The sequence below is a fragment of the Heptranchias perlo genome, chromosome 16 (assembly GCF_035084215.1).
Source record: "Heptranchias perlo isolate sHepPer1 chromosome 16, sHepPer1.hap1, whole genome shotgun sequence".
In the NCBI taxonomy this organism is placed as follows: Eukaryota; Metazoa; Chordata; class Chondrichthyes; order Hexanchiformes; family Hexanchidae; genus Heptranchias; species Heptranchias perlo.
In genome coordinates, this window is record NC_090340.1 from 52,073,809 (window position 1) to 52,092,146 (window position 18,338).

Sequence of the window (18,338 nt, forward strand, 5' to 3'; positions counted from 1 at the left end):
GAACAGTTCCTACAGATTGGAGGGTGGCAAATGTAACCCCGCTATTTAAAAAAGGAGGGAGAGAAAAAACAGGGAATTACAGACCAGTTAGCCTAACATCAGTAGTGGGGAAAATGCTAGAGTCTATTATAAAGGATGTGATAACAGAACACTTGGAGGGCTTTAATGGGATTGGACAAAGTCAGCATGGGTTTATGAAAGGAAAATCATGCTTAACAAATCTACTGGAGTTTTTTGAGGATGTACCTAGTAGAATAGACAGGGGAGAACCAGTGGATGTGGTTTTGATAAGGTCCCACACAAGAGGTTAGTGTGCAAAATTAAAGCACGTGGGATTGGGGGGAATATATTGGCGTGGATTGAGAATTGGTTGACAGACAGGAAACAGAGAGCAGGAATAAATGGGTCTTTTTCCGGGTGGCAGGCAGAAACTAGTGGGTATCGCAGGGATCAGTGCTTGGGCCCCAGCTATTCACAATATATATCAATGATTTGGATGAGGGAACTAAATGTAACATTTCCAAGTTTGCAGACGACACAAAGCTGGGGTGGAATGTGAGCTGTGAGGAGGAAGCAAAGAGGCTCCAATGTGATTTAGACAAGTTGGGTGAGTGGGCAAGAACATGGCAGATGCAGTATAACGTGGATAAATGTGAGGTTATCCACTTTGGTTGTAAAAACAGAAAGGCAGATTATTATCTGAATGGTGATAGATTGGGAAAAGGGGAGGTGCAACGAGACCTGGGTGTCCTTGCACACCAGTCGCTGAAAGTGAGCACAGGTACAGCAAGCAGTTAGGAAGGCGAATGTTATGTTGGCCTTCATTGCAAGAGGATTTGAGTACAGGAACAGGGATGTCTTGGTGAGACCACATTTGGAGTATTGTATGCAGTTTTGGTCTCCTTTTCTGAGGAAGGATGTCCTTGCCATGGAGGAAGTGCAACGAAGGTTTACCAGATTGATTCCTGGGAAGGCAGGACTTACTAGGGTCGACTAGGCCTATATTCACTAGAGTTTAGAAGAATGTGAGGTGATCTCATCAAAACACATAAAATTCTAACAGGACTAGACAGACTAGATGCAGGGAGGATGTTCCCGATGGATGGGGAATCCATAACCGGGGGTCACAGTCTCAGGATACGGGGTATGCCATTTAGAACAGAGATGAGGAGAAATTTCTTCACTCAGAGGGCGGTGAACCTGTGGAATTCTCTACCACAGAAGGCAGTGGAGGCCAAGTCATTAAATATATTCAATAGGGGGATAGATATATTTCTTAATGCTAAAGGGATCAAGGGATATGGGGAAAAAGCAGGAACAGGGTACTGAGTTAGACGATCAGCCATGATCATTTTGAACGGCGGAGCAGGCCCGAAGGGCCGACTGGCCTGCTCTTGCTCCTATTTTCTATGATTCTATAATTATTACATCGCCAAAATGGATGAGAAGGACACGAGCGACTGCATCGACTGAAGAGATGTTTAAGTCAGAGTGAATAAAAGCCTTTTGGAATATTAACAATATTCTACTAGGTACATCCTCAAAAAACTCCAGTAGATTTGTTAATATTCCAAAAGTCATTTCTTTTATTGTTTCATGCAATTAACCACATCTATCTTATGTCTAAATGCCCAACAACAAACTTATGCACACTACCGTTTCAACAATCTGCTGTGTTAGTCAAAAAAGCTTGACCTGATTCAGTTCTGCTTACAGAAATTGAAACTAATTACTAACTCCAGACAGTGTCAATGTTGCTTAATCTCAGTCCCTCAAGTCTAAAGAGTTCCTTTCATGATTGAGGAAGAGTTCCATTTAAATTCGCAATAATAGACCTACCTAAAAAAATTAAAATAAAAAAAGGGCCCCAAAGTTTTGCAGGGCTAGTCATAGTATCGTAGTAGGTACAGCACAAGAGGAGGCCATTTGGCCCATCATGCCTATGCCGGCTCTTTGAAAGAGCTATCCAATTATTCCCATTCCTCTGCTCTTTCCCTATAGCCCTGTAAATGTTTTCGCTTCAAGCATTTATCCAATTCCCTTTTGAAAGTTACTATTGAATCTGCTTCCACCACCGTTTCAGGCGGTGCATTTCAGATCATTACAACTCGCTGCGTAAAAAGGTTTCCTCATGTCGCCTGACTCTTTTGCCGAGCACTTTAAATCTGTATCCTCTGGTTACCGACCCTTCTGCGAGTGGAAAAAGTTTCTCCTTATTTACTGTCAAAACCGTTCATGATTTTGAACATCTCTAACAAATCTCCCCTTAACCTTCTCTGTTCTGAGAACAACCCCAGCTTCTCCTGTCTCTCCACATAACTGAAGTCCCGTAACCTTGGTACCATTCGAGTAAATCTCTTCTGCACCCTCTCTAAGGCCTTGACATCTTTGCTAAAGTGTGGTGTCCAAAACTGAACACAATACTCCAGCTGCGGCCTAACCAGTGTAGCATAAGTTTGCTAGGAGAGGGAAATTGGTCAGGGCTCAAGATTCACCCAGGCGGCATGTTTTTCAGGTCCTGCTCGGGGTGGCTATTGTGGATGAAACTGGATGTTGGGAATTCCCACTCTGGGGATTTCTTTGGTTTTGGCATCCCCAACACCAAGCGACCTGGCCACTAGCGTACAGGTCTGCTCAGTGGTGTAAATGTGCGGCTGCAGGCCAGGGCCCAAGCCTGGACCCCACCATCAAAATGTGACCTCCGTTATTCTTTTCAACCCCTTGTAAAAGGGGACAATTGGGCTACAATCAAAATAAAATGTCCTGGCACCAGCTTCTGAGGGAGTGGCTGGCCGGCACCACGTTTTCTGCCCATCTTCCTCTGGCAAACGTTCACAATGTACCCAAATTGATATCGGTGCCTGCTGCTGGCATGCTAATTAAGTGACCTCCCTGAACCCTGGAAACTCTGGCAGTATTAGCCTCCTCCATTTCTGCTGTCGGCATGGAGCTGAGAATTTTCAGCCCCATAATATAGTATTTTACATTTTGAAGTGAGATGAGCTTCCCTGACATAACAGCTGAATCATCAGTTTTCACCTAGAATTTAACCTCATCAGAAAAAAGTAACATATTATTTATGGTCTAAGGGCTGGTTCAGCTATCAGAAAGTTTATGTTCCCAAAGTGAGTGAAAAATACAACAAATTAAAAGGTTTGTTTCGTACCATTCCTCACATTGTAAATAAGTAAAACCATAGCAGCAGTTATTTTTCAAGTTCCAGCCCAGATCTTGTTCCCATCTAAAAAAAAATCAAGCATAAACTCCAACTGGCAAATGCTGACAATTATAAACCAAGAAAAAGCGGAATTAGAAAAAGACTCAAATGATTAACATGCGTCATATACATTACGCACACACACAGACACTATTTTACATATAGATGTTTACACACAGTTGATTTTCTTCCCTATGGTTTTTTTTAAAAAGGGGTGGGACACTTGCTACGATTCTGTTGTTCATTGGGAATAGCCTAGTATCTAAATGAAACTCCTCCAACGCAGTGCACCAAAACCACATTGTTGTTTGTGTCGCTGCTAATATTGTACTTAGTGTCAGCTTTCTTAGAGAGAAAGAGCAGTGAGAAACTCGCCGATATGATCTATGTGGTATCGATCATTGTAGCTTTCCTTTGCATTTATATTGTGAAAAATCTGCTGCAAGCGGACCCCGAGCCACTGAATGGGAGGTATTCCGTTCCAGGTAAATTTTACCCACTGAAAAAGTTACTGGTTGTTTACTTTTATCGATTCTACAGAGCGAAGAATAAATGGAGCAGCAAGAGTGAGCGAGAGAGGCAGAAGATGGGGTTGGGTCGCAGAAAAGAAGACCTTCAGACTGAACGCGGTGACATTGAAGGTGGAGGAGGACTGGATAAAAGCTCACAGTCTTCTGTGGAAGAAATGGAATGTGTACAAAAGTTAATAAACCACCCGCATGTAAGTTACTGATTTTCATTCTGGAAAATTTTGCCGGTATGTTACACGCTGTTTAAGCGAAATTACTTACTCCTCCTGTTTCATAATTCTGTCTTCTAATCTGTATATATATATCTCTGTCTGCCTATCCCTCTCAACCTCTGGACTGTGCTGCCTCTCTCGCCTATCTGTCCGCCCACGCCTGTCAGAATCTCTGGCATGAATGTGCGTCTGCCTCCCCCTCTGTCTGGTGTAATCTGTCTGGCTCTTTCCTCGGTGTGTGTGTCCTCTCTTCGCCATGATGTGGAGATGCCGGTGATGGACTGGGGTTGACAATTGTAAACAATTTTACAACACCAAGTTATAGTCCAACAATTTTATTTTAAAATCCACAAGCTTTCGGAGGCTTCCTCCTTCCTCAGGTGAATGTGGAACTCTCTTCGCGCCTGCCTTCCTTTCCTGTGTGCGTGTGTTCCTTCTGTCTATCAATCTTTGGAATTTAAAAAACATATACGCAACATTAATATTTCAAATTTAAAAAAATACCATGTGGGATAGGAGGGAACAGACAATGTGTAGGTGGCATAATGTAAAAAAAACTGTATTGATGGTTACAAGCACAATTTTAACAGCCAACTTTTTTTTAAAGCAATGATTAAGAAATCTAGATATTGAGGCCAGTAAATGAAGCAGCCAGCTCTCTAATCTGGCTCATGGAAGCACTCACTATTTTAAAAATGCAGAGCAGTGAACTATATGGGGCAGAAGAGCCAGGGTATGATGGCAAGCACTAACTTTCAGAGAGCCCTGGGGAGCAACTGATCCCTCAGTGGTAATTTTGTCCCCAATCTGAGGTCTATCAGCAGGTTGTAGACCTGTCCTCTGGTTGTCTTGGATTTGTTGCTGGCTGCCTAGGGTGCTTCGCAGTCCAGTCTCTCCGGTCTCCAGGTTGGTACAGTGGAGTTCTCAAAGTGGAAGTTCAGGAGCAAAGTGCCTTGTTTGCATACAGTTGCCTGGGGCCAGGGCTGCAAGGCATTTTTAGCTGGCACGTGACAGCTGCCATGCTGAAATGGCTGGGTGACAAGTGGGTAGGTCAAGTGAGAGTCAGGGCAGCAGTATCTCTACACACCTGTGCCTAGGCATTGGCTGGTGGGTTAGGGGTAGGGGTGAAGGGAAAAACTAGGAATCACCTGCTTTGTTTCCAAATTTGGAGCTCCTCCTTCACTGATGGACCCTTTGGCACTAGTGCTAGGTGGAAAGGTATCTCACCACAAGCTTAGCTTGGTGGACAGCAGAATGACTAAATTCCCATCATACCCAAAAGGCCATAAAATGGTCACATATTGTGCAATAAGAGCCCAAAAAAATCTAAACAAATTACAATACGGAAACAGCTCATTCGGCCCAACCAGTCCATGTTGATCCACCAAACAAGTAGTAGCCCTAATCCCATATGTCTGTTCTGTTCCCAAATTCTTTCCCTCCCACTTTCTTCAATCTCCTCTCTAACCTATTGGCATGGCCTCTGCTTCAATCATGAACTCCAGTAGTGCATTCCACAACCCTCTGTGCAAGTAAAAACGTAAGTTTCTCCTGCTCTCTGACCTAAATCTCAAATTTATTCTTGTATTGATGTCCTGTCATTGTAGACTTCTCAACCACTGGAAACAGTCTGTTTCTATCTTCTCTGCACAATCCATTCATAATTTTAAACACTATCAAATCCACCCTTAATCTCAGAAAATGCTGGATGCACTCAGCAGGTCAGGTACCTTTAATCACCTCTGTTCTAATTAAAACAGTCCCATGTTTTTCTTCATTTGTTTTTCCTCATACCAGTAAATCTGCACTATATCCTCAATATCATTCCTGTAACATGGAGCCAAAAACTGCACACAGTAGTCCAACTGTAGTCTTACTGAGGTTTTATATTGATTCACAATTACATCTCGATTTTTATATTTTATACCCCTTATCATCAAACCCAGTATTCCTCTTGCTATAAAACCCATTATCTCATTAGTATATTTTTTAGGGCCTTATCCAATTGAGGTACTGCTGTATTTTTTTTTTAAAAAAACAAAAATGTACCATCTCACGTTTACAGACATAGAATTCTATCTGCCACCACCTTATCAAAATCCCCTTGCATCTTCCTTTGGTAATCAGAATTATTTACTGTACCTTCTATTTTAGTATTGTCTGCAAATTTGGACAACACTCCCTCTAGCCTTATATCCAAATCATTGATGTACACTATGAACAAGTGGTCCCAGAATAGAACTCTATGGGACACCACTACCTTCTCCCAACCTCTGAGGAACTGCTCTTAACCTCTACTGTTTGTAGCCATCTAACCAGTTTTTAAATCCAATTTGCCATCTCCTCCTACTTCCATATCCCTTAATCTTCTCCCATAGTCCCTTATGTGGTACCTTGTCAACAGTTTTCTGAAAGTTTTCATAGAACTCCAGCAGATTTGTCAAGCATGACCCTCCTTTCTGAAATCTGAGTTGGCTGCTTCTAATTATTTTCTCTTCATTTAGATATTTAGTAATTTCATCTTTAAAGATTCCAAAATTTTCCTTACCATTGATGTTAAGCTAACTGGTCTGCAATTACCCAGGTTAGCTTTGTCTATGGGTATTACATTGGCTATTCACCAATCTTTTGGCACACTGCCATTCAATAGAACACTGAAATTCCACTCCTATATTTCAGGGGCGGTTCCTCAATCTCCCACAATAACTTCGGCAGAAACCCAGGAGAAACAACGTAAGTGATGGTTTACATCATTTCTCCGTGTTTCTGCTGATCTATTGCTGAAGTTCCTTTCCTTATTTTCTTGTACTCTGTCCTTTTTTAAAAAAATTATTCCTATAGGTCCCATATATTCCCTCTTCAAATTATATTTGTTTCTAACTTCTTTATTTATCCACAGCATCCTGAAACTTGGTATATATATTTATTATGCAACTTTGCTATCTTTTTAAAAAATATCCTATTATTGATCTACAATTTTGTGCACCAATTTCCCATTTCACCCCGCCTCCGCTAACTCCCTCATCATTCTAAAATCTGCTCGATGCCAATCTGGTGTCCTTATTTTGTGCCCTTTTCACTTTCTATTTGGACCTTAAAACTTATCATGTGATCATTACTCACAAGATGCTCACTTACATTTTACTTATCTATTTCATTACACATAGATCTAGCGATGCCTTGCCCCTTGTAGGTATGTAAACATACTGCTGGACTTAGGTGGCCTCCACACATTTAGGAATTCTACTTTTTTTCTGTTGCAAGCAATGAATTGGTAATTAAAATCCCCTAGAACAATAATTTTGTTAGTACTGCTCATCTCCCTGGTCGGTCTACAGCTATCCTCTTCTATTTCCCCCTGTCAACTAATAAAATCCCACTAATGTAACATTCCTTTTTTAATCTATGATCAATCAAACTGGTTCTCTCTGAAAAACATTCTTAGCTCTTCTGCCCCACCAAAAAATATTATTGCCTGATATGTTTACATTCTACTCCTGTCTGCAGCTAAGTTTCTATTAGTGTTATTAAAACTATGTCTTCCTGTGACATAATTGCATCTAATTTCCCCCAGTTTATATCCTACACTGAGCTTTAAAATACATGCACTTGACTTTTTTCATTTGTATTTAAATGTTAATCCTTTATCCTCCCATTTTTTGTTTCAAGCTAACATCTCAGTCTTTTCTTATAAATAGTTGATTTGATTTTCCTCCTCCACTCCCTTTAATTCTTCTTTGATAAATCCTTCATCGATTTCCTCTTTTTGATTGTTGATTTTCTCACCCTCCTCTTCCTTCTGAGTTTAAATGACTCTTCACTGTTTATCTGCATTGCCAGTTTATTAGCTTGCTTCCTGTTCAGATACAGCTCATCTTTACAGAATAACTCCCATCCTCCCCATAGAAAAAAGCCTTGTCCTGATACTGCCCCTTTAACCACGTATTGAACTCCCTAATTTTATCATCCTTCCTTTTGTAACACATGGCTGAAGTAGTAATCTGGAGCTAACCACCCTTGAAGGCCAGCTCCTAAACCTGCTCCCTAAACTCCTTTGCAAGATTTTAGCTCTTATACCATTGAGTCCCACATGGTCCATGATAACTAGCTGCTCACCCTCCCCTACCATAATATTTTCCAGTCTTTCCAAAATCTCCTAGCACCTGGGAGGCAACAAAGCATCTGTGACTCTCAGTCTGGACTGCAAAAGATAGTGTCTACCCCTCTAACTATCAAGCCTCTTATTTTAATGCATTGCTAACTGAATCACTAATCTACACCCCCAAGAGGCATTGCATGTTTTTTGGTGCCACTATAATTCATTTAATGTTTCTACCTACAGTTCTCATCCTCATCAAAGGAAACCAGTGCTTCAAACTTGTTGGATAGGGTCATTTGTTCTGGGCATTCCTGCTCTAGCCTGACCCTTCATGCTGTTCTGACCTGTGGATAGTCACCACTTCTTCCTCTCCCACTGCTAGAACCTCTAAAACTCTTGCTCCAGAAACCTCTCTCCCTCCCCAATGCATTGGGCAGTCTCAAACTCCACATCAAGTTCTGAGGTCTTGAGCTCAAACTATTTCCCGCAGGCGTTTGTTCAAGTTCACATCTGCTACACAGAACATACACTGCAGGAACCAACCCTTCATCTGCTGGCATTCTTGCTATAAATCATAACATTATAGTTAAGTTTATATTCTTTATCAACTTGAATTTAAGTTAAACTACTCTGCTCATCTTTCCCCCCTCTGCTCCAAATTCCCATGCCAGCTAAATTCCTGTTTTGAAAGTTTTGCTTTTACTCTGTTCCTCTCTCACTTCATTACCAGATCACACCATGGCTTGCTTTCTGCTCAAACTGGTGTGTTCTCACTAATACCTCTCTTTACACTGTGCTCCCATTTCAGCTGCTCCAAGAGTCCATTTACACGGTAGACTAAGTAACCCCTAACCAATGATCACCTGCTACCTGTTAACTGCCAATTGCTATCTTTTGTATAAATTCAAATTTAAAGTTCAGATCAGTTAAAGAGGGGATAAACACAAGCAGCTTGAACCTACTTACCCCCACTCACTACTGAATGCCCACTCTTTCCAAATTTCTGTTTGGAAGTGGCAGCATTTGTGTAGAGAAGAAGATATGGTTAACGAAAAGATATCGATATGGAAACGTTAACCCGACCTTCCTCTCTCCACAGATGTCTTTTTTCAAACAATCCATTAGTATGACACTACGTTACCTCAGTTTCATCAGCAGAAAAAAAAATTACACATGCCCCTTTTAAGGGGCATAACTAATAAAGGAACTCAAATATAAAATGTACTTTCAACAAAAGGAACATTATAAAATTAAATCACAATTTTAATGTTTGTTTCGATAAGACACTCCATTCCTCGCGGTGCCCACTGGTCGCGGAAGGCCTCAAGTGTCCCTCCACAGATGCTGCGTGAACTGCTGAGTGTTTCCAACATTTCCTGTTTTTATTTCAGATTTCCAGTATCTTCAGTATTTTGCTTCCTATTTGAAAGTACTATTTTTACTCCTTTCCTGCCTCATCCTATTACCACCTCACTTCATGGTATGCTCTCCGCTCGAACGTTTGATGCTGTAAAGGAAAGAAAATTTGTTCAAATCATAGGAAGAGTTAATTTGTATCAGGCCTTTATATCACAGGATGCAGCAGGACAAATCCAACCCAGCCAATCACTGCCCCATCAGCCTTCTCCCAACCACCAGCAAAGTGATGGAAGAAGTTGTCGACAGTGCAATCAAGCAGCACTTACTTAACAATAACTTGCTCACCGATGCTCAGTTTAGGTTCTGCCAGGACCACTTGGCTCCAGACCTCATTACAGCCTTGGTTCAAACATGGACACAGGACCTGAATTCCAGAGGTGAGGTGAGAGTCACTGCTCTTGGCATCAAAGCAGTCCGAGTAAAACTGGCACCAAGGAGCCCGAGCAAAATGGAAGTCAGTTGGGATCGGGGGAAAATTCTCCAGTGGCTGAGGTCACACCTGGCACAAAGGAAGATGGTAGCGGTTGTTGGAGGCTAATCATCTCAGCCCCAGGACATTGCTGCAGGAGTTCCTCAGGGCAGTGTTTTAGACCCAACCATCTTCAGCTGCTTCGTCAATGACCTTCCCACCATCACAAGGTCAGAAGTGGGGCTGTTCGCTGATGACTGCACAGTGTTCAGCTCCATTCACAATTCCTAAGATAATGAAGTAGCCCATGCCCGCATACAGCATGACCTGGACAACATCCAGGCTTGGGCTGACAATGCCAAGTAACATTCACGCCACACAAGTGCCAGGCAATGACTATCTCCATCAAGAGAGAACCTAACCACCTCCCTATGATATTCAATGGCATTACCATTGCCGAGTTTTCTACCATCAACATCCTGGGGGTCACCAGTGACCAGAAACTCAACTGGATCAGCCACAAATATGCTGTGGCTACTAGGAGCTTGGTATTCTGCAGTGAGTGGCTCACCTCTTGACTCCCCAAACCCTCTCCACCAACTACAAGGCACAGGTCAAGAGTGTGATGAAATACTTTCCACTTGGCTGGATGGATGTAGCTGCAACAATACTCAAGAAGCTCGACACCATGCAGAGCAAAGCAGCACCTTGATTGGCACCTAATCCACTAGCCTAAACATCCACCCCCTACATCACTGGCGTACTGTGGCTGCAGTGTGTACTATCTACAGATGTACTGCAGCAAGATGCCAAATCTTCTCCGACAGTACCTTCTAAACCCATAACTCCACCATCTAGAAGGAGAAGGGCACCAAGTTCCCGGGACACCATGGCCTCCAAGTTCCCCTCCAAGTCACACACCATCCTGATGAACTTAAGGCCTTATCTTCATTGTTGCTGGGTCAAAATCCTGGAACTCCCTACCTAACATCATCACACGGACTGCTGTGGTTCAAGAAGAAGGCCCACCGCTACCTTCTCAAGAGCAATTAGGGATGGGCAGTAAATATCAGCCTTGCCAGTTACGCTCACATCCTGAGAAAGAATGGAAAAAAAATTAGCTGAGAGAGATCCCATGAGGGTGCCAATGCGGGGCGGTGGACCCTAGCTTTGAGGTGATTATGGATACTGCTTTGAATATGTTACACAGAGGGAAAAAGGATTAACTTACTGCTCGCTCAGACTGTCCAGAAAATTGAACACTTATTAACTTGCTGTTGGCAGCATCTGGTCTGACAGCATCACATGACCGCTCCCTTCTAATATTGTAGGCAAGACAGTACCTTTGGGACCAACTATCACCAGGTATCTGAGGAGGACGGGATAAACAGCGATGAGGTCTATTGCAGTAAGGATTTTCAAAGCAGCGAACAATAGAAAAATGTGTGTACAACAGTCAAATGATTCCTTCAAAAAGAATCAGTTGATCAATGCATTTGATATTGTCTCATCATCTAGTGCAGGGTCAACCCTTTGTAGCTCAACAGCCTGGAAAACCAACTGTATCCGAAAAAATACCACAGATGTTCAAGCCCTTTTTCGCTAAAGCTCAGGTCTGGAGCAAGTGATGCCAAAAGTGGGCGTTTGCTGCGTCACACACTTGGGAGTTGAATTCTATAGAGGAGGAGCTTCAGCTCAGTGCCCACATTTTTAAAATTGTGACGTGGCACACATGTGGCCTTGGACTCCATTAAAGGAGAGACTTCAGTTCTGTGTTAACATTTTAAAAGCTGTCAAGTAATACCTGCTGTTTGATTCCACTCTAATTATCTTCCCTCACCCCCACTCTAAGAACATCATTGGGTGTCTTGTCTACTGGGTGTGCATGTCAGGAAATGGCTGGCAGTGTCCTGATAAGCAAGGCCAATGGGCGAGGCTCCCTTCTGGCTGTATGTACTTGGAAAATGTGGCCTCATATATCAACAGAAAGATAGCAGTCCATGCTGTGCAAAAATTTACATTTTTTTAAAATTAAAAAAATATTATTGCACAGGTAACAATCCCCTCCCTCAAACTCCAAATAGAATCCAGTTAAAAAGCAGAAACTTCAGCAGTTAGGGTTATTGAATGAAAAATTATATATGTATTTTGGGAATATAAATGACTAGAAGTTTCCATATAACAATTCTTGCTGGTACTTCAGTTCTCCCCACCCCATGAGCTTTCTTTATTGCACAACTGTTTCTATAGGCAGCTGATGTTCCTCATCTATTCATCCTGTCCTGTCTGAAATAAAAACAGAAAATGCTGGAGAAGCTCAGCAAGTCAGGCAGCATCTGTGGAGAAAGAAACAGAGTTAACGTTTCGGGTCGAAGACCTTTTGTCAGACCTGGTCCCTGTCTGGGGTAAAATCCTTTGACTATCGCACAGAATCGCTATCTCATGCCTTGTTCATGGACATAAAATGTTGTGCATATTTTTAATATCTCACCTTTTCAAAGTCATTTAATCAGGCTCCAATTTGGCTCATAAAGGTATCATAAAGGAAGATACAGTTGAGATACTGGATGGGTGGAAAATTGATAAAGAAGAGGTATTAGAAAGGCTAGCTATACTTAAAATAGATAAGTCATCTGGTCCGGATGGGATGCATCCTCGGTTGTTGAGGGAAGTAAGGGTGGAAATTACGGATGTACTGGCCATAATCTTCCAAACGTCCTTAGATACGGGGGTGGTGCCAGAGGACTGGAGAATTGCAAATGTTACACCCTTGTTCAAAAAAGGGTGTCAGGATAAACCCAGCAACTATAGGCCAGTCAGCTTAACCTCATTGGTGGGGGAACTTTTAGAAACGATAATCCAGGACAGAATTAACAGTCACTTGGACAAGTGTGGATTGATTAGGGAAAGCCAGCATGGATTTGTTAAAGGCAAATCATGTTTAACAAACGTGATAGAGTTTTTTGATGAGGTAACAGAAAGGGTAGATGAGGGCAATGCAGTTGATATGGTGTATATGGACTTTCAAAAGGCATTTGATAAAGTACCGCATGGTAGGTTTGCCATCTAGATTGCGGCCCATGGAATAAAGGGGGCAGTAGCAAAATGGATACAGAATTGGCTACGTGACAGGAAAAAGAGAGTAGTGGTGAACAGTTGTTTTTCGGACTGGAGGGAGGTGTGCAGTGGTGTTCCCCAGGGGTCGGTGCTGGGACCACTGCTTTTCTTGATATATATCAATGACTTGGACTTGGGTGTACAGGCACAATTTCAACATTTGCAGATGACACGAAACTTGGAAGGGTAGTGAACAGTGAGGAGGATAGTGATAGACTTCAAGAGCATATGGACAGGCTGGTGGCATGGGTGGACACGTGACAGATGAAATTTAATGCAGAAAAATGCGAAGTGATATATTTTGGTAGGAAGAACGAGGAGAGGCAATATAAACTAGAGGGCACAGCTCTAAAAGTGGTACAGGACAGAGAGATCTGGGGGTATATGTGCACAAATGGCTGAAGGTGGCAGGGCAGGTTGAGAAAGTGGTTAAAAAAACATACGGGATCCTGGGCTTCATAAATAGAGGCATAGAGTACAAAAGTATGGAAGTCATGATGAACCTTTATAAAACACTGGTTTGCCACAACTGGAGTATTGTGTCCACTTCTGGGCACCGCACTTTAGGAAAGATGTGACCGCCTTAGAGAGGGTGCAGAAGAGATTTACTAGAATGATTCCAGGAATGAAGGACTTTAGTTACGTGGATAGACTGGAGAAGCTGGGGTTGTTCTCCTTTGACAGAGATGGTTGCGAGGAGATTTGATAGAGATATTCAAAATCATGAGGGGTTTAGGCAGAGTAGATAGAGAGAAACTGTTCCCATTAGCAGAAGGGTCAAAAAACAGAGGGCATAGATTTAAGGTGATTGGCAAAAGAACCAAAGATGACATGAGGAAAAACTTTTTTACATAGCGAGTGGTTAGGATCTGGAATGCACTGCCTGAGGGGGTGGTGGGGGCAGATTCAATCATGACCCTCAAAAAGGAGCTGGATAAGTACTTGAAAGAAAAAAAATTGTGGGGATAGGGCGGGGGTGTGGGACTAGTTGGATTGCTCTTCCATAGAGCAGGCGCGGACTCGATAGGCCGAATGGCCTCCTTCCGTGCTATGACCTTTCTATGATTCTGTCACCTTATTTAGATACATTTGTAAATGACTGTACGTGGTTTAACTTTCTATTAGCTGGGCTTTTTGATAAATGCTATGGGCCAGTTTATACATGCTGAGCTCCTGGAATCCAAATTGAAAGATCAAAATGAAAGCAGCTATTGACAAATGTTCCCAGCCAGCCTTCAAGTATGAGCATCACAACTTGAACATTCATTTAGCATACGCTGCAACACGTTACATAATTATCCCACTTATGTCCACTTACGCATGGCTCACACCACTCTGCAAACATGTACTTTACTGTTTAACTGTTATCTAAATACAACAGGAGACATTTCGAGCCGCGTATCCAAAAATTTGTCGGAAAATTTACCGTGCACTACAATAACTTAAAATATTCAGTTGCATTTATTTAGACTTGGCATAACATTATTTCATATACTGGTAAAAATCTTAATTGCATATGTTTATATTTTTTTTTATTCGTTCACGGGATGTGGGCGTCGCTGGTGAGGACAGCATTTATTGCCCATCCCTAATTGCCCTCGAGAAGGTGGTGGTGAGCCGCCTTCTTGAACCGCTGCAGTCCGTGTGGTGACGGTTCTCCCACAGTGCTGTTAGGAAGGGAGTTCCAGGATTTTGACCCAGCGACGATGAAGGAACGGCGATATATTTCCAAGTCGGGATGGTGTGTGACTCGGAGGGGAACGTGCAGGTGGTGTTGTTCCCATGTGCCTGCTGCTCTTGTCCTTCTAGGCGGTAGAGGTCGCGGGTTTGGGAGGTGCTGTCGAAGAAGCCTTGGCGAGTTGCTGCAGTGCATTCTGTGGATGGTACACACTGCAGCCACAGTGCGCCGGTGGTGAAGGGAGTGAATGTTTAGGGTGATGGATGGGGTGCCAATCAAGCGGGCTGCTTTATCTTGGATGGTGTCGAGCTTCTTGAGTGTTGTTGGAGCTGCACTCATCCAGGCAAGTGGAGAGTATTCCATCACACTCCTGACTTGTGCCTTGTAGATGGTGGAAAGGCTTTGGGGAGTCAGGAGGTGAGTCACTCGCCGCAGAACACCCAGCCTCTGACCTGCTCTCGTAGCCACAGTATTTATATGGCTGGTCCAGTTCAGTTTCTGGTCAATGGTGACCCCCAGGATGTTGATGGTGGGGGATTCGGCGATGGTAATGCCGTTGAATGTCAAGGGGAGGTGGTTAGACTTTCTCTTGTTGGAGATGGTCATTGCCTGGCACTTATCTGGCGCGAATGTTACTTGCCACTTATGAGCCCAAGCCTGGATGTTGTCCAGGTCTTGCTGCATGCGGGCTCGGACTGCTTCATTATCTGAGGGGTTGTGAATGGAACTGAACACTGTGCAGTCATCAGCGAACATCCCCATTTCTGACCTTATGATGGAGGGAAGGTCATTGATGAAGCAGCTGAAGATGGTTGGGCCTAGGACACTGCAGTCATCATTTTCTGTGGTTTGAAACTCGGAATGTGGGCCTAATGTAAAGCTGTCAACAGCAATTGAGAGTTGTTGAGTGTTGGCTGAGGAGCTCTCCCTTTTGTCTTTTAATCTCCTGAATACAATGTTACAATATTTGGAGAATATACTGCAATGCAATATAAACAAGACAGTATGGCTCCCAGCTTACAAGATGATCTAACTCATTTGCCTTTTGGAGGTGAAGTACCATCAGCAGCAAATGAGAAGGGTGCAATTCATTGGGGGTAGCATTTATGTTCTACCTGCAACTTTACCTCAACATCAGGGATGATCTGCAGCCAGAAGCATATAGGTTTGTTTCAGTGTCTCCCATTCTGCCTGCAACGTAAACCAAAGAATTTCAGACCACACCATGTTATTGATGACACTTTACTGAAGGTCCAATTTGAACACCATTTTTTTGAAACATTGCATATCTTACAATATTAAAATTTACAACATTGTATCTAAACCATTACACATAAGCATATGATAGCATTTCACTGTATGTGGGCTCCACTATGTTTTGATAAAGTTCTCAATTTTTACAGTATTAACAGGATCATTGATTAAACCTTATCTGCTTCTACATTTATGCAGGCTATCGACTCCGTTTATTTTATGGGATTCACGGAGACAGATAAAACCTTCTTTGCTCTTCGTGTTTGCCGGAAGTCAAATGGCTTGTGTGAAATGTGGGTGTTGCTTCGAGTTGAAGGAGTTGGAAATTTTGAGGTAAGTCGTGATGATTCTAGGACATGCACAACTGTTGAGAACTATCGTTTGTTATTTTTCTAGAACTTTGTTCATCCTTCCCTTCCCCAATAACGATTATGAAGAGTGGACTCTACACAAAAGCAGTTAAAGTTGTGCTGATTTTTTTTAACAAAGAGTTAAATAAATATCGCATGAAGAACAGGGCTGCAGAAACTGCCCTGATGGCTCAGTTGTTAAAGGCAGCATGCAGCAGAGTTGTATGAATCCACTGGGTCTTAAGATCAATTCCAACCTGTGTTGAGTTAGCTGATCTCAGCCAGAGTGATTGTGAGGGCTTCAGTACTTGTGAGGAAGGGATGGGGGAGAAAAAAATCAGCCTGGATTCCCTCTGCGGATTGCCGACCAGTAATTCCTGCTAAGAAAACATGCATTCAATTTGGAAAGGATAAATTCAGGGTCAGACAAACCCAAACAATTTAAAAATAAAACTCACTACCTAATGCACACATTGAAGAGTTTGCGAAAATATCTAAAAATAATGTGGCAGACAATGAAATAAATATAAATGGAGAAAGAGAGGGAGGCAGAGGAAATACAAAGGGGCTTACCGAAACTATGGTTTAATTCTACATTTTACTGAACTCTAGGAATTTAGTTTTACTTGAGAAGATGAAAAGAAACAGTTAATTGGTCACAATGACTTTTTCAATTATAGAAAGTTTAAAAGCTGGAGTTGGTATTTTAAATTTCTGAACAGCAACCCATCAGCAGATCTTTGGCACATGTAGTATTTAAATCTGTAATTAATTGCAGTGCAACTGAAAGCCAGGTGTGGGAGGATGGTCATCCAGCCTTTAAATGGGCTATAACTTTGGAAAAATTTAAGCAAGGAATTTTGAATCATACCAAAGTTTAGGATTAAAAGTGTAATGGTTTTAAACATGATCGGATTCTATGCAGGAATTTGTAATGGCTGGTCCTTCCACAGTGTTAATACACCATTTAATTCCAGGCTGAATCTGGAAAATGTTTAAGCCAGAAACTGCAGCAACAATTAAACAAGTACTACCATGTTGAAACCAAATAATTATGAAAAGATGGGATCGACCATTTCCCTTTTAATCTTGATTCTAAAAATTAAAAAGCATCCGAATCATGACAGGTTCTCAAAAGATTTTCTCAACCAAGCATCCCACTAAATATGCTGGTATGATCATCTGAGACAATGAGCTGACGGAATGTGAGCTGTTCGGAGTAGGCTGAGCCAGGGAGCTGCTTCTCTGCACAAAGCTACTGAGGCTTCAGAATATTACTTTAATATTACTGTATCCAACGCTGACACAGATTATCAGGTTCACTACATTTGAGCTATACTATCAACGAGATTGACTGCAACTTGTGAAAACGTGTGCTTCAGATATCTTCCAGCAGGAGGCATTGCGTCCAATTTATGACTTGACCCACCTTGTTGCTATGTTTGTCACTGAGGTGTTAAAAAAATTACACACACTATACTGTTTGGATTCTAACTCAGGTGGTTCCTGGTGACTTACGTTGAAAGCCCTTGTTCTCTATTCTGTTCCTTTACTTCTGAAATGAAGGGCTCACTGGCTTAGTCAGCTAGAAAGTGTGCAGTCAGAGCCTCAAAAAATCACAACAGCGTCGTGTATTGCTCAAACTTGCTCTCCTTAGCTTCTCTTAGATTAATTCTGTGGTCTTACTACTTATATTTTAAAATAAATATACATAAATGCACAGTTCACACTGGGTTTTAAATTGCAATTTCTCTGGGGTATTTGCATTCAGAAAGCTTGCAATTTGATTTTTTTTTGTAATGTGACAGGAAAGGAAAGGTCAGTGAAACATGAGAAACTTGCTGGAAATGGGATAACTCTAAGTTATGGAAACATCAATCAGAATACTTCATGGACGGTTGAGAATTCTCAGGCTCATATGTAAATTGATTTTACTCCCCACCCCCCCCCCCTTTTTCTCACCGTTTGCTGTCCCCCACCTCATCAGATCGGCTAGCCTCACAGGTTGAGAACCACTGGTCTAGAATTCTGCAGCTTGCTTGTTGCAGAAAAT

General features: G+C 42.2%; 1 protein-coding gene across 2 annotated transcripts in view; it reads left to right on the top strand.

The window, feature by feature from the left end:
* Positions 1-3,463: 3,463 nt before the first annotated feature.
* LOC137333785 (rifampicin phosphotransferase-like) overlaps positions 3,464-18,338 on the top strand; it is a 137,436-nt gene continuing 122,561 nt past the window's right edge. For both annotated transcript variants that reach the window (XM_067998124.1, XM_067998125.1), the window contains exons 1-2: positions 3,464-3,938; positions 16,134-16,268. In XM_067998124.1, coding sequence (XP_067854225.1) covers positions 3,597-3,938; positions 16,134-16,268 — 477 coding nt within the window. In that variant the 5' untranslated portion in view covers positions 3,464-3,596. The remainder of the gene's footprint in view (positions 3,939-16,133; positions 16,269-18,338) is intronic.